General features: G+C 49.2%; 1 protein-coding gene across 5 annotated transcripts in view; it reads right to left on the bottom strand.

The window, feature by feature from the left end:
* Nucleotides 1–15,678, bottom strand: part of ACOXL (acyl-CoA oxidase like) — a 326,290-nt gene that overhangs the window by 55,790 nt on the left and 254,822 nt on the right. For 3 of the 5 annotated variants that reach the window (XM_032843891.1, XM_032843888.1, XM_032843890.1), the window contains exon 16: nt 13,263–13,350. The exons of the other annotated variants lie outside the window; for them this stretch is intronic. In XM_032843891.1, coding sequence (XP_032699782.1) covers nt 13,263–13,350 — 88 coding nt within the window. The remainder of the gene's footprint in view (nt 1–13,262; nt 13,351–15,678) is intronic. 5 annotated transcript variants of the gene reach the window in all.

Raw genomic sequence — 15,678 nt, 5'->3', positions numbered from 1 at the left:
CAGCGGTGCGAGGCTCCTTCCAAGACCCTGAGTGAATGTTTTGGATTCGACACCCATTGTTTTAACTGCTCTGAAGTGTCCTGGGGCAGTTTATTGCAGCTGGGGTGGGGAGGGGGGTGCAAAGGCTTTCACCTGTCTGAAGACAGTCAAGTTCCCTTGGTTCAACCCTTGCACTCAGTGTGACAGAGAGATCGGCCTGACAATACTGAGAGAACAACAGATTCTGAGATAACAAGTCACTTGCGGGGGTGGGGTGGGGGCTAGAAAAAGTGACCCGATTGAAGTAAGAAAATGAAATAAGTAAGAAATTGAAGTAAGGAAGTGAAGTACGAAAACGGTAGTTTGGGAGAAAAAAACTTACAGGCCAGTGTGAAATACTTTGTCTCCCCTTGTGAGTATGGGCCGCCCTGGGCTCGTAGTTGAGTGGTCACAGCCTCACCCCTGCAGCCATTTCTGAAAGGTAGACAGGACTTTGCAACAGAGGAGATCCCTAAAACAAGGAAATGGTTGTACCTAGAATATCTTTCATTATGACATGTTGATGCAAATAAGGGGGAAAGTAAGACAAACCGAATGCACAATAGCATTGAATTACGCTTCCCTTTGAATTCTGGCTGTAAGATTGAAGAACTCTTGCTAAGTTGGCAGGCACAAGTGACCTTAAGGATAACATAGGGGGCAGTATTGCTCAGAAATCCCGTCTCCGAATACTCTTTCAGCTTCTCTCTCAGTCCTCATGACAGGACCCTGGAGAACTGGGGTCCTGCCCCAGGTGCCAAGCTTTAAAGAACCTTGCTCTGCCATCCCTCTGGCTGCAGCCTTCCCCATGGGGCAATGGGGTAGTGCCCACCTGGAGTCTGCACTGCCTTCTCCAGGTACTCAGGATCCTGGGTTTATAGCTCGCATCTCTTCCCTGGGAATGTACTCCATCTGCTATGTGCGTACCCCCAGACTCATACGGTGGCCAAGGGACAGCTGTTGGCAGGGCTGGACACAGACCTCGTGTGTGTAGACTCGGGAAGATCCGCACAGTGTGGGATGGACCTGGGGGTGGGACTGATCAGGGATCTGCAGGGGGGATGCTTCTCCCCACGCTGCTGAGTTCACAAAACTTCCCATAGTCTGAAAATTGTAAATTGGAGCCTGGCCTTCTGGGTGAATGAGGCTGTATTTGTTCAGGCTGGAGGACAGAGTATATTTTCTTTAACACTTTGTCAACTTGTTTTATACACTTCCCCTGGGCCCCACACAGAGCAGGGCAGTCTTGTGCTAGAGAATGAAGACCTGAAACTAAAACGCAGCTTCACCCAAACCTCTTCAAAGCCAGGTGCTTCCATCGATCTCTGGTAAGAGGACACAGGTCCTGGATGCATCTCTCGTCTGTCAGGAGAAGGAGGCTTTCATAATGCAGACAAGGAAACCAGCCTCTTTTTAGGGGCTGCAGAAATATGGAAACTGACCTCCGCCCCGAAACAGATGGTTCCACCTGGAGGAGTGTGACAGCCGAGCACCGTGGAGGCTGGGCACGGTGCTCTGGGATCAGAGTCCACCCTTGCTGAGGCTTCCCTGGCATCAGGGGCGGGTCCCACATCTCCAGCTCAGGTCTGCCTCTCCCTGGGTGCCCTGAGGGTCAGGTTCACCGGGCGCCCACCCCTGAGGGTCCTGGTCTGTGGCACAAGGTGGAACATGCTGGTGGCTGTCCCTCAGCCGTCTCCTCTCGTGCGAGTGACAGCCTGCTCTCGCTCATTTTGTAGAACTCTCACTCCAGGCCGCTGCAGTCCCCCACCCACCTATTCATCACAACATAACAGGGAAATGTTGAAAGAAAGAACACACACGCGCACACACACACACACACACACACACACAAAAGGGCTTCATCTTTGCAGAAAGAACTCTACCTTTGTTTTCAGAATCAACACGGAGGATGAGCAGGGGCTTTTAACTTCTTGGCAGCTAGGGGTTGGGACAGATCTGGCCTCCTGCCCACTGAGATGCGGTGAAGGGGTGTGGAGCTCGCCCGTGGGGGACTTCCATGCCAGGCAAGGTGCCACGGCTCACTGCCTGGTCCCCTGGCCTGGCTCACGGATCCATTCCAGAGAGCGGGCAGAACGTGGCACATGCCCCCAGACCCCTGCTCCATGCCCACGTCTGGGAGCACGACAGGAGCTCAAAGGCTCAAGCTCGTCTCTAGGCAGACAAGTTCTGCTTCTCTGTAACCGAGTCTCTGCCTGAGTACTGGGATCACAGCACCCCCAAAGGGATAGCCTTTGGGCCGAGGGGGACCTCTGCTTCTTCAGTGCAAACCCTCCTTCCAACCCGCTCCCACCACCCCTCAGTGAAGGTCTTCGTCCTCTCACTTGCTGGCCACACTCCCAAGGTTTGTTCTCCATCCTCTGCCCGCCAGGGAAGCTGCCCTCGAGGGAGCCTGCACGTGACAGTCACTCTCCCGCTCAGTCCCTTCATTGGGTCCCTACTGTCTACCCAGTGAAGGCCAAGCACTGTCACGCAGCGTTCAGTTCACCCTGCAACCTCTTCAGCCCACTTTTGCAATGTTCAGTTTTGTTTCCTGGCCTCTTCCCTGAACACTTCCCTTCTGGCAGAATAGGGGCCTTGCCATTCCTTGAATAAGGCCTTTGCTTTGTCACCTTCACCTTTGTCCACACGGTGGCCTTCTCCTGGAATGCGCTGCTATACTTTCAACATGGAGATCTTGTTCACACTTCAAGCCCAGTACTGAGGGAACTTCTGGAAGCCATCTCAGAGTCCCGTGATATCTGAAAGCTCCCTGTACCTCTCATGGGCCCGTCACTTTCCACACAGCAGGCCACAGGTACTCGTACCTTATTCCTCCCCTACACTGAGAACGGCTGTAGGTCATCCTAGCTCTAAGTCTTCAAGTAGGAGGTCCTGAAAACTTTGTAAGCAAATAAACTCGCCCACAGGCAACACGTCAGCTTGGCCAGGCCCTGCATGGGACAGCTGCGGGTCCTCCCTGCCATCTTGGAATCCTTGACCCTAGTCTGAGCCATGCGAGTGACTTGTGGTAACTGGTTGCCAAGTGCTAGATGTGGACACTTCCTGCGGGGAGCAGGGGCAGGCCGTGGGGATGGGGGTGGGGGCAAACCTTGTCTGTGGTGTCTGGGCCTCGGGAAGAAAGGGGTTCCCCTCTTTCCATGCCTGTGACATCACACACCCATCTGATCTTCCTTCTCGCTGCTTTCAAAGGAGAGCCAGCTGTGGCCACTGGCCCAGGTCAGGCACACAGTCACAAGAGGGAGCAAGCACACTGGCCACGGACCTCCCAGATGGAGTCCTTTCACCCTGGGGCAAATGTGGCCATTCGGTCAGCAAAAGATGAGGGCGCAGCTCTTCAGGACTCCCCTCTCTGGAACCTGCAGTCTCCCCATGTGTGGAGAAGCAGCCCACCTCAGGGGGATGGGGCACTCTCTTACTTATTCAGGGAGGCCCTGAGCTCATCGTGGCCAGTGGGGGCTTACTAAGGCGGACACCAGTGGTGGCCACTACTGCCGTATCTTCTCCATGGAGAGAGCGTTCCCCAGGGGACTGCCCCACCCACCTGCAGACCCCTTGTTGTAAGGACAACTCCGACAGAGACCCTCCCTCCCACGCCACACTGATCTTTGAAGAGAAGAGGAGTTGACCAGTTTTGGAAAACCAAGAGCTGTGGACTCCAGATACAGCAGTTACATCAGGAAGATAACGGACATGGCAGCCGTGAGCCATTGCCTGGGGCGCGGCATCAACCCTGACGTTCCACTTTGAGGGGTTCGCCTCTCAGCATGATGCTATGCTCAGGACTTGGGTATCTCTATGTCCTCAGGCTTCTCTGCCATTTCCCATCATGGCGGCTGACTCACAGGCCCCAGGTTCCCCCTCGCTGCACATGTCCAGGCTGGATTTGGTCCTGTCCCCTTCCCCTTGGTGCCAGAACCAGCCCAGCCCTCCCCATATCACCCTTTGCGCTTCCTCCCACTTCAGCCTCCACCTCCCATCACTCTTAAGGTCCTGTAGATCCCTGTAACGTATCCAGGGTGGCCTGCCCTGGCCTCCCAGTCCTGCCAACACTGCTTCTCAGCTTGTAGCCTCATAGCGGTGTGCTGGACAGCCAGGCCATACCTCCAGGGTCACAATTCACCTCCACATCACAGCTGCAAAATGCTTCCTACAGCCCCAATCTGGTCATGCCTTCCCCTGTTCCAGATCTTTCCCAGAGCCTTGCTGACTGTGCAGGTTGACAGTGAAAGCTCCCAGATGAGGCCCGCAAGGGCCTGTGGGATCCTCAGTCTTGTTCCCTACGTGTGCCCTGCCCTTCAGACACACCAAACTACGAGCGCTTTCCCAAGTCATCCAAGAATTTCACACCCCCCATTCTGCTCTTCCTTCTGCTTGTACGCCCTTTTCACCTTTGTAATAGAGGTAAATCTTACCCATCCTTGCTGGCTGCCTCGCCGGGCACTTAATGGGGAGCCATGTGAACACCACACTTAAGTCTCTCCCAAGTTTTCCCAGAGCTTCTGGTCTATGGAAACTGTCATTCAGCTCCGACTAACTCACCTTGAGAACAGGGGCCATTCCTTACTGGATCTTTCATCCCCAGAACTTAACCCAGTTCCCAGCCCACAGTAGGCCTTCAACATGTGCTTGCTGGATGAGGATGGGTGAATAAAGGAGTGAAGGAGACGTACTCTCCACCATATTGTTTCTCAAGGACAACTGAGTAGATGCTGGTCTCTAGTGGGGCAGGACCAGATTTTAAATGCTTGTTCTCCATGGGGCAATCAGACTTTGAGACACAAGCAATCTTCAGCTTCCACAGGACATCCTGCCATTTTGTCCCTCGGTCTGACACAATACCTTGATCCTATCCCTTAGGACTGACACAATCTTCATGCTCCTTGCAAGAAGGACCAAAGCGAATGGAAGTCAGGGGCTCACAGCTGTAAACGGCCCTGTGCAGCTGGGATGGGAGGCACCTCTGGTGCATAGATCAGAACCCGAGTGTCTCCTTCACCAACAGCTGACGAAAGCTTTTTGTGGCAATTTTCGGGAAAACTCAACCACCTGCCATGGTCCAGAATGGGTCTGCATAAAGTTTAATTTGTCTTTAACTTCTCAGGAATGAAGAAATACCAAATGTGCATGAGACAAGGAACTCTAATGTTCAAGGTATCCAGAAACTACATTACGTATTAAGAAACGGCTATTCCTAACACTGTGAAAAGTCGTTTTTTTTCTGCCATGTTATGTTTTTGTGACGAACTTGCTTTCTGGTTCATGCACTTTGACCCTGGAGATCACAAGTTTGATGCCTCTCTACCACATGGGCTTTTTGCTACACTCTCAGATACACAATACTTTTCACCCATGATTACAGAAATCTGTGGGAATTTCTTTATTTTCCAGCCTTCCAATTAAGAGAGAATTTCCAAGTGCTTTTCAGTGGGAAAAAAAAATCACAATAAACAGCTTCCCCCATCTCTACTTACCCTGATGTTAAATAAACTTCCCTTGTCGAGTTTCCAATACCCGTTTTAATACAGCAAATCAGGGGACCTACATGTCAGTAAAGGAAGGGGAATATACTGACGAAAACCTTTCTGTTACTTACCTTGTGGTCACTTTCCTATCTAAACCTCAAGGCCACTTTAAGTGTATATTAAAACTTGTTACTTCATTATATCTCAGAGGATCCAGTTTGGCTTTTTTTTTTTTTTTTTCCCTTTTCGGTTCTCAGATTTCTGAGTAAAAGCCTCATTTTCAAGTTCATAGAGCATTATGTTTTCTCTGCAAATAAAATCCCATAACTCTCAAGCAAAGAGAGAGGTAAATTCATAAAGAGGAGACACAGCCCTATTTTTCCTCCTGCCATTTGGGATCTACGATAGGTTAAAAATGATGTTTTTATCTCTGGTGATTTATCAAACTCCAGATTTCATAAAAGATAAACAGATGCCCTAAAGAAAGGATACATCATCTTAATGTTTCATTGTGACACTTTTGGTATCTGAAGATCATGTATATTAAAGATCTCCCCTCCAAAAACTCAATAGTTCCTATGATTTACACAGTTTCTTGTTTTTAAAACACACCAAAGTGAGAACATGCCAGAAGACACCTTAAAAAAAAATGGTCACATTTGAAACATACAGATTATTTATAGACAAAAAAAAAAACACCAAAAAACAAAAAACCCGAGAGCTGAACGAAAATCTGGTTGGCAACAGACAGTTGCTTTTTCTATGTTTTTTTCTGAGTTCATTTTGGTTTTTGTGTGGGTGGCTCATGTGAACTCAAAGGTTATTTGCTAAATGTTTTGTGAGATTAGAACATGTTGTCCTTTAAAATCTAAATTTAAATTTATGTTTGTTGCAAATATGTTTCACTTTAGAATATAGGATCATATTTTTAAAGTAGAAAAATCATACCTATAATTGCTATGATAAGACAAGAGTTCCTATGCTCCTATTTTTAACTCACAGTTTAGAAGGTATTATTCTTAATCATAATTCCTAGCGGGAAAACTCACAGTACAGAGTTCAGCAGTAAAAAATTGTATCTTTTTTACTTTTGTGTTGTTTTCACCTGCCAGCTTGGGTACTGATTAATCTTACTTTGAAACTCCTTAAGTGCCGGAAGCTGTAAAGTCAGGGTGGACTGCAGATCGGATCTTTCCGTGTACAGATATAAGGTACACTTTTCAATCACAGGATGGGGAGAAAAGATTAAAAAAAAAAAAAAAAGAAACACGTTTAAGCGGGGGGTGCTTCTTTTTTCTGCCTCTTTAGCAAAGCTGAGCAACTAGATCCAGATCCAAACAGCACTTCTGGGCCCCACAAGGTGGGCAGAGGGCATCAATAGGCTGGGATTTGAATCCTCCCACTGCTGTGTGACACTGGGCAACTTACTCAATCTCTCTGTGCTTAGTTTCCTCAGGTGGAAATGGGATAGACAGTGGCCCCTTCCTCACCACTTGGCGGGGGGTTAATGAATGCTCCCTCTCCCACATTGTGCACGGGGCTTGATACACCGAGCCTCCCTGGGTGTTAGCGGTCCTCATGGTTATAGGGCCCTAGTGCTTCCTTGTGTGATTTTTCATTTCATCCTCACAGAAAACCTGTGATGTGGAAAACAGAAGACCCACTATTCGGAGACAAATGCGGTAAAAGCAGTGAAATGCAGTACAGGCTGATTTTAAGAGAGGAAAGTATGTGTCGAATAAACACACAAGGAAAAATCTCTGAAAGTTCAAGAAGGCTATAACTCCCAGCCTCTGGTGTTTTATCTATAGGAAGGAAAACCCCTGGACAGTTAGTGGTGGGAGGGTTTCCCTCAAAATCTGAGGCCTAGAGAGCTTTTCCGAGAGAAGCTTTGGGGTCAGCCAGCCTGAGGGTGAAGCTGGTTGGATGCCACCCTAGGCAGTTCGTTCCTCCTCTGAGACAGTTTCTCAACGGGCTTTGTGAGCTTGTTGTGGAAACCACGTGACATGGCTCCGGCCCAGGGGAAACCCTCCACAGTGACCGTTACAGTCGGCCGAGATACTGGGGCTCCAGGGATAATTGACATTCTCTTAGCATCTGGGTCAAGTACTGCAGCTAAATTCTGTTCTCAGCCGTCTCCTCCACAGAGCAGACAAGATGCAGGACTTAGACTTCACTTTTTGCCCTTGTCCCCTTCTTCCCCACGCAACAGAATCCTTGGGTCATTTGTCACAAAACTCTTTCATAAGTTGTCACCTCCTTCAAAGAAGGGTGAGTTAGCAGCATCCTCTCTAGACAGCTTTCTTAATGACACACTCCCCAGTGGGGTGATGGGGGACCTCGGGGGCCCAGACCTCAAGCGAAGCCAGTGTGACGGCATTTCTCAGGGGAACGGTACTTGGGGTCTTTGGGTTGGGCTGACCTAATCTGCAGGTTTACCTATGCAGCCACGGGGAGAAGGCGCAGCTCCAGGGGAGAAACCCCGGCCTTACGAGGGCGGGAGCAACCTTCCCGATGCTGGAGAAGAGGTCTTCTGTAGACTCACAGAAGCCTGGGAGCCACGCTCCATCTCACCCACTTTCCCAGAAGGCGAAAGGCTAGGAATGCCATATAATGTCAGGCGGTCTGCGCTGTAGAACTTTCTCTTCTTGTGTCCACTTGTTCATGAAGCAATACCACACGCTCTGCCAAGGGTTCAAATTCAGCCACATTTCTTCTTTTCTTTTTGTAAGAGCCCCTAGCTGCATCAGCCCAAAGTATGCTATGCTCCTTCTTAAAACTCTCTCCCTTTCATTGGACACCTCCCTCAGCAGGAGCGTCCACTCGCATCTCTGGCCCTCGGAGCAATCTTGCACAAGCTCAGGGAAGGCGAATTCTCACTTCCTTTTCTCTGGTTTGTTGCCACCTCCTGGCATCCCAGACGGCCCCTCTCTGCTGTCCCAGACTTCCGGCTTTAGGGACCCAGCTACTCCAGCAGAGGACTGGAACAGTTGCGTGGGCTCTCCCAGGTGTCTCGTGCTCTGAAATGGGGACCCTAGACTCCCCACTGCACCTTCTGCTCTCAGAAATGAATGGGTCTGAGTTTTAGTCATGTGACTGGGACAGAGGGAACAAAGCTGGAGATGGTCTTTTTCTCCCCCCTTGGGGCCTCCAAGATGCTGCTGCAAATCGTGTCTGCCCATTCTTGGCTTTCTAGGTCCCCTCACCTGCTTCTACCACCCACATGGTTAACGGGTGCTAGACAAAGAGGAAGGTCAGCATCAGGGCCGGCGGTACCCAAAGCTCCTCCCTCCCACCCCACACCACCGGCCGGGGCAGGCTGGGACTACTTCTAAATATTGTCCCACCCAGCAGAGGGTCCCCACGGGAAAGGAAGGCACACAGGTTGTCCCAGCCCACACAATACCTGTGGTGCCCGCCCGCCCTCCATCTCCGGCAACAACAGCCAAACACAGTGCAGAAATCTGTATTCAAATAAGGTGTGTTAACTTTCAAGTTCAGTTCTGCTCCAGAGGGCAGGCTCACTCTTCAAATACAGAGGACTTAGGGTCTTGGGGGCACTTCTGCAGTGGAGTGTAAGGGGGGGGCGATGAGGACCTAAATCCACACAGGACTCCCGGATGAAGTTAGGGCATTTTATTTTTCTGAGCTCGAGTAACGAGATGCACGTTCATTGAGGGGGTTAGCATATTCCCCCGTTCCCTGGAAGATGAATGTCAAAGCTAAAACGAAATCGAGGTGAATGTAGTTTGTGTAAAGAACAGCCCCATTAACAAATGGGGGCGAAAAATGCTGATCCCATGAAGGATACTGGAGCAAGCACTCATGGAGAAAATACAGAAAGAATGCTGCGATAACACCCATGACCACATTTTTATTAACAAAGAAAGTCTTGTTTGGAAACACATCGTCCCTGAGAGGAGTCTGAAATTAATCCTCTGACAGGCAGAAAGCCACACTACTTATATATTCTAATCATAATTACAATGTGCTCTTAATGCGAGCGTTCTAAATTATTAGTCACTTTATTAAGAACCGGAGAAGGGACTTCTGCAGCATGACAGCACCTTACAGCTCAGAGGAGGGAAAAACCAAGAGACAGTTCTGCATGGAGCTGGAGAATAGTGGATGTGACTTATTTAATAAAAGTGCTTAGTTTCTTTTTTGTTTAGGAATCGGTACACCCTGAGGGGTTCAGACCGCACTGTGCTTCGGAGCTGCTCTTTCTAGGGCAAGATAAAAACGTGTATCACAGAAAAATAACAATTTATCATTGTAATGGTTACATCCCACTTCAGAAACCACTAGAGACTGCTTAACATTTTTATTTCAAACACACGTTTTCCCGAGTCTTCAGGTGACAACGAATACTGATGCCAGAAGGTCCCCCCCCCCCCGATTTGTTCCTAATAAAAATGGCTAGATTCTGAGTTCATTTTCATGTGGGGTGACGTTCAGGTCTGTGCTTTCACGGACTGATCCTTCCCTTTCCTCCTTTGTGCTCTTTCTTTGAAAGTCTCTAAAGGCAACATCTGGGCCTGGTCACTGAAGACAGATGGGCTCCTTCTACTTCTTCTCCCAACCCCTGGGGACCTCTGGCAGTGGCGCAGCATGCTATTTAAATGTCATGACATGCTGACGGAACTGTCCCTGTGCAGTGTGTGCTCGGCGCGGTCCTACCGCAAGAACCCATTCCTTATCTGTTCAGACCTCCTCATTATGGATGACTTTCTCTATCTCAAAACATTCCTGGGCATTCTAGAGGTTGTTGTTGAACTAATTCTTCTTATTTTTTCTTCTGTTACTTTCTACAGCCAAACTGTCTTCCTCTAACCCTGATAGGGGCCAATTTCCTGAAAATAATCACTTTTGCTACTGTGGCTATTAGCTAATAAAAGGTAGGGAGTCCATTCAGATTTCTTTTATGCTGTGGCAATATTAAATCTGTGATGTTGCCTGTCCATGTTAAGACTTCCTGCACTGGAACCTAACTTGCTTAAATTGTCTTCTTGTTCTTATGCTTAAGAAACAAGGATCTGGGGCGCCTGGGTGGCTCAGTGGGTTAAAGCCTCTGCCTTTGGCTCAGGTCATGATCCCAGAGTCCTGGGATTAAGCCCTGCATTGGGCTCCGTGCTGAGCAGGGAGCCTGCTTCCCCCCTCTCTCTGCCTGCCTCTCTGCCTACTTCTGATCTCTCTCTCTGTCAAATAGATAAATAAAATCTTTAAAAGAAAAGAAACAAGGATCTAAATGTTCCACTTTGGTAATGGGAACTAAGGATTTTATAGAGTAGTAATTAACAGTAATAAAACAGTAATTAACAGTAATAAAAATTTTTTATTGAACCCTAACTATGGATCAGATGCTAAGATAAGGGCTTTTGAGTATATTCTCAATAGCCCCCTGAGGTAAATATCACATTATCTCCACTTTATAAATGAAGACGAGATGAAAGCTCAGAGAGGTTGATTAATTCACCCACCATTGCACAGCAGGTAGAGGTAAATAAAGTCTCTGCATTCAGTTAACCAGACTCTGGAGCCCGAGTTCTCAACCCTCACGCTAAACTTAATTATGCTCTCGACAGATAGGATGAGTGGTTCAAGGCATAATGGTCAGTGTTTCCAAGGCAAAGGCTTGAGTTCAGGGATTCTTTGATGCCTGCCTTCACATTTAATCACATCTCCTAATGTTTAGAAGTGTTTCACTTGGAGTCCACTTGGCTGCTGCTTGTACCCTGGGAAGGGTGATATCTGTGGTCAGCACTCGGAAAAGCACGGGGAGGAGCCCAGGCGGTGGGGCCACAGGCAGCCCAGAGAGCAGAGCCATACACGTCTACACAGAGTGCAGAAAAAGGCCTGGGACGTAATTGCCTTCAGTAAAGATGCCTCCTGTGCTGCCTTATATGCCAGGTAAGTTTTAGCTGATGGACAAATCTGAAAAAACACCCCACCAACAGAAGAAAGGAGGTTTGCATAAATTTCTCAGGGGCTGAGTTGGTGCTGAGGACACCAAGACCGTCCAGGGAGCAGCAGCCTGTGGGCTCCAGGACCCAGCCTCTGTGGCAGGCGGGCCAGCGTGGACACTCAGACGCTCCTCCAAGAGGTGTCCAGTCCAACCTTCTGCAATGTTCTATCACTGAATTCCACACGGAGAGTTCCATGGGATGGAGCGTGTACAAATGTCTCAGCAGTTGGGTTCTCATTTGTGATGAGTAAACTGGCATTCTGGATTATACAGCTGTTACCTTTGAGTTTGATTAAGGTGAGTCAATTCCCTTGAGCCTCATATACTGTGGGTGTGCAGACAAATTAAAATTTCTGGATCCACAGATGAGGGAACTCAGTCCTATGACTTAATGACCTGTGGGGAGGGAAGCTTTTGTCCTCCCTCTGCTCCTCTCAGCCCCTGGAGGGGCTCGCTGTGTAAAAAGGCTGCTCCCGGTGTGTTGCCCCCGAGGCCCCATGAGGAACGCATGCTTTGGGCATAATCACTTGTGTGTTCTCATTCCTGTCCACACTCCTGAGCCCTGTGTCATGAGGCTCATCACGGTCCCAAGCCCTGGGCTGCGCCTTGAGGCCAGGCTCAGCCTACTCACCCCAGTCTGGCTCTTGCCAGCTCTTGGGGACGGGTCCGGCCACCCCATAGTGACTAACAACATGGCGCTCTCCTCTCCTAGTACTGCTTGGCTTGGGAGGGAAGGTGGTAGTCAGGCTGTGAGGCAGGTGGGATGCCGGCACTCCTGGGTTGCTGACTTGACCCTTAACAGAACCCCTCCAGGAATTCTACCCCACGAGATGGTGCCCAAGGACATGCCAGGACTGGGAGCCAGGCCCTAGAGCTGTGGTGGTGACCAAACCTGACCCTGCCTTCCCAGGGCCAGCTGTGACCTCGGTGGGATGGAAAAGCCCACACGGCACACAAGCCCAGTGACAGTCTTCTCCCTTTAAGACCTTCCCCCCTGGAGTAAGAGTTTATGATGAATGAACAAATGATTCTTGATGCTACACAAAATTTTCAGGAACAATTTGCCATATCTTGATGGATCATACTCTGTTTTCAAAGTTTCTTTTATTTTTTGTGATTTGGGTCTGTTCAGGTCAAAATGGTCACTCACGTTTTCTCAGTGTAGGCGCTATTGACACGGAGGCGGGAGAGCTCTCTGCTGTGGGTGCTGTTTACAGCCTGGGGGGTGTTTAGTAGCGTCCCTGGCCTCTGTCCACCAGCAACCCCTGCTCAGTTGTGGCAACAAAAAATGTCTCCAGATGTCGCTAAATGTTCCCAGGAGGGCTTGAGAGCCACCGCTTTAAAAGGTTGAACCAGTTTCTGGCTAATTTGAGGATTAGGTTTAAGTAGTTAGTTGTGGTACTTGAAATACTTCAGGCAGGGATCCTATTAGAACGCCTTCCCTTTACCAGTGTGGGTACCCTCCGGTTTGTTTACAGGGGAACGGCAGTCCCTGTTGGGCAGAGGGGCACTGCTGAGGGGCCCGCCATTCGCTAGCTGGCTTCTGTCAAACAAGTGCTGTTGGCAACTCTTGGGTTGTGTCGGAGGTACTGTTTCTGGAGCTTAGCGTTGGGTTTTGTGGGTGTCATTTGGTCAGTGTTCCTGGTAAGTTGGGGGTTAAGTTATTTGGGGGCCTCTACATTCAGCACGGGGCTCAGCCTGGTGTGGGGACTGTCCTTGATCTGCAGTCTTATTCCCAGACACCTTGCAGCCCTCTGAGCTGCCCCATTACAAATATTTAACAAGAGCCAACTGACCTCTGTGGATGTGTGCCAGAGACAGGCAGGCAACGTGGTGAAGACACGCGTTCCAGGCACTGAAAAAGTCCTCTTTCTTGGTCATCACCTGTCAAATGGACAGAATGAAAGGAACCACTGAGGGTCTTCCCAGAGAACAGAACTTAGAAGCAAGGCAGATGGCAAATTTGCACATTTTTAGTACCACCTGAAGCCTGGGTAGGTTGCAAGGCTGGCCTCCGGGACCCACAGAAGCAATTTGTTGATGAAGAAAGGCCATCAGTGTACTGTGAGTCCAGGTTCTACGTTGGTAGGAATTTCTCACACACAGCAAACATGACCACTACCAGCTGCGCACTCTCGAGATGACACAGGTGTCCAGGTAACAGTGCATGGGGAACAATGAGCACACAGGTAAAGCGACACTGTGTTACCCGGGGTGCTCTCTGCCTGCAGAACTGTGAATCCCAGATGGAACTGCATTAAGTCTAATCTGCAGTGAAATGAACCTGCCGTCCCTCCCTCCTTCCTTCCATTGAAGGCAGGTACTTCCATTTGTTTTCAAGTTGTTTCTCTCGAATGCCCGTGAGGTCTCTAGTGAGGTCTCCAGAATGGGCATCTGGCAGTGGCCCGGTGTGATGTGTGGGAGGAGCTCCCAGGAGTGTGGGAACTGTACGCCCAACACCTCTGAGTCCTCCCTTCATCTGACCAGTCCCTTTAGTCAATCTAACCCATGCAAGATGCTCTTTCAATCATTCCAACGAACAGAGTTGTTTTGCTTTGTTCTTTGCTGTATTTTTGGCGGGGAGGGGGTTGGTGAGAAGTGAGGGAAGAGAACTAGAAGATAAGAATGAAGAAAATACACAAAGAGAAAGAAAGAGAAAGATGCCTAATCACAGAGCCGGCAGTTAGTCATTTCGGTGGAGCTAAGGGCAGATTCTTATCTGACCAGAGAGGAGTGTTGAATTTGTCACTTCTGACTTTTCTTTGTTTCTTCTTGCCTTTTTTTGGTTTGTTTGTTTTGAAAACCTAACAGTTTGATATTTAAATTTTCAGCCCTTGTCTTTGCTCAAAGAAATAACACTCAGATAGAAAATCAGACTCTGCATCTGCTTCCCATTTGTTTTAAACTCACATGCGGAATGAACCCTGTGGTTGGAAGGTACCCTGCCCCCTGCAGCTCCCTGGTTCCTGCAGGGCCTGGAGGACCTGCTTTGTCAAAACCCTCCTGTAACAGAGTGTTTTGTGCTCCAGTGGAAAAACAGCACTGCAGAAAGCCTCTACCCATGTATAATTTAGCATGATTACCTGTGGCAGCAGGCACAGTGTGGAGGACCATGTCACATGTGCCTTGGAGTCCCCACCTAACTGCGTCTTACGATAGTCAAGCGCGAGGATAATGTCTGTCTCGGTCCCTGAATCAGGATCTCTCGGTGCTGGTATCGAAATGACAGCTGAAAAGGTGTGATAGAGAATGCAAGTCTCAAGGAATGGGCCAGAGAACCTCTTGTGCAGAGGTAAGGGCAAGAGCTGGCCAAACACTCCTGTCCCCAAGCTCTCCCTATCACACTGCGGAGTAAAACACCAGGAAATCCGTGCTGGGACCTGGTGGACCAGCTCTCCCAAACGTGAGTGGGCTGTCCCCCCACACTGTATGGGAAGGAGAAGGGAAGAAGGGTAAAACAGTGTGCAGAGGTGTCCAAACAGAACTGAGAACACTCTTACAGTTTTAAAAATCTAAACATATACACTTAAGTCTTTCACTGGTCTGATCGAGAGAAAACCAGAAACAGACAATTAATTGGACAATACAGACCCTGCATGAAGAAGGGACTTTAGATGAGAAAACACTGCAGAAGGCCCTTTATGAAACTTGTTGTGACTGCATCCTCAAAAAGTACACGGCAAAGAAAAAAAAAAAGGCAAGTTCAAGTTAAGGGGAAAGGCCCCTTGAAGGCCTGCCAGCTTGCTCCTAAGTGCTTTTCCTTATATGATAACATCACAGTGCTGCAGCAGGACCCACTTGAGCAGGTTCAATGTAACCTCGTCCCTGCTGGCAAGTGGTGCCCCCTCGCACCCCACTCCAGACAGGAAGGCTGGCATGACTTATCCCCCCATCCAAGGATGGTACCCAGGACTTGGAACATGTCGACAGAAAGGCAGATGCTCGGGAAAGCGACAGACTGAGAAGTCTCTGTCTCCTTGAATTCGAGTTTACTGGGAAGAAACAATAGGCTGAAGCCAACTGGGGGCTGCACAGTGGTCCACACGTCCAGGTGGGGCAGCTCAGAACAGTGTGTGGGGTCCCATTCCAGCCCACTGTCAAGTGGTCAAAACAAGCAGATCAGAAGGTCAAACTGGTTTAGCCTTTAAGTGTAGACCCAGTGTGAACTCTGGGGTTCATTGCCCACAGTAACCCAGCTGATAATGGCCTATG

Source organism: Lontra canadensis, unplaced genomic scaffold, assembly GCF_010015895.1.
Source record: "Lontra canadensis isolate GAN:19392208 unplaced genomic scaffold, GSC_riverotter_1.0 scaffold144, whole genome shotgun sequence".
NCBI classification, from domain to species: Eukaryota; Metazoa; Chordata; class Mammalia; order Carnivora; family Mustelidae; genus Lontra; species Lontra canadensis.
This window is presented reverse-complemented; position numbering and strand designations above follow the sequence as displayed.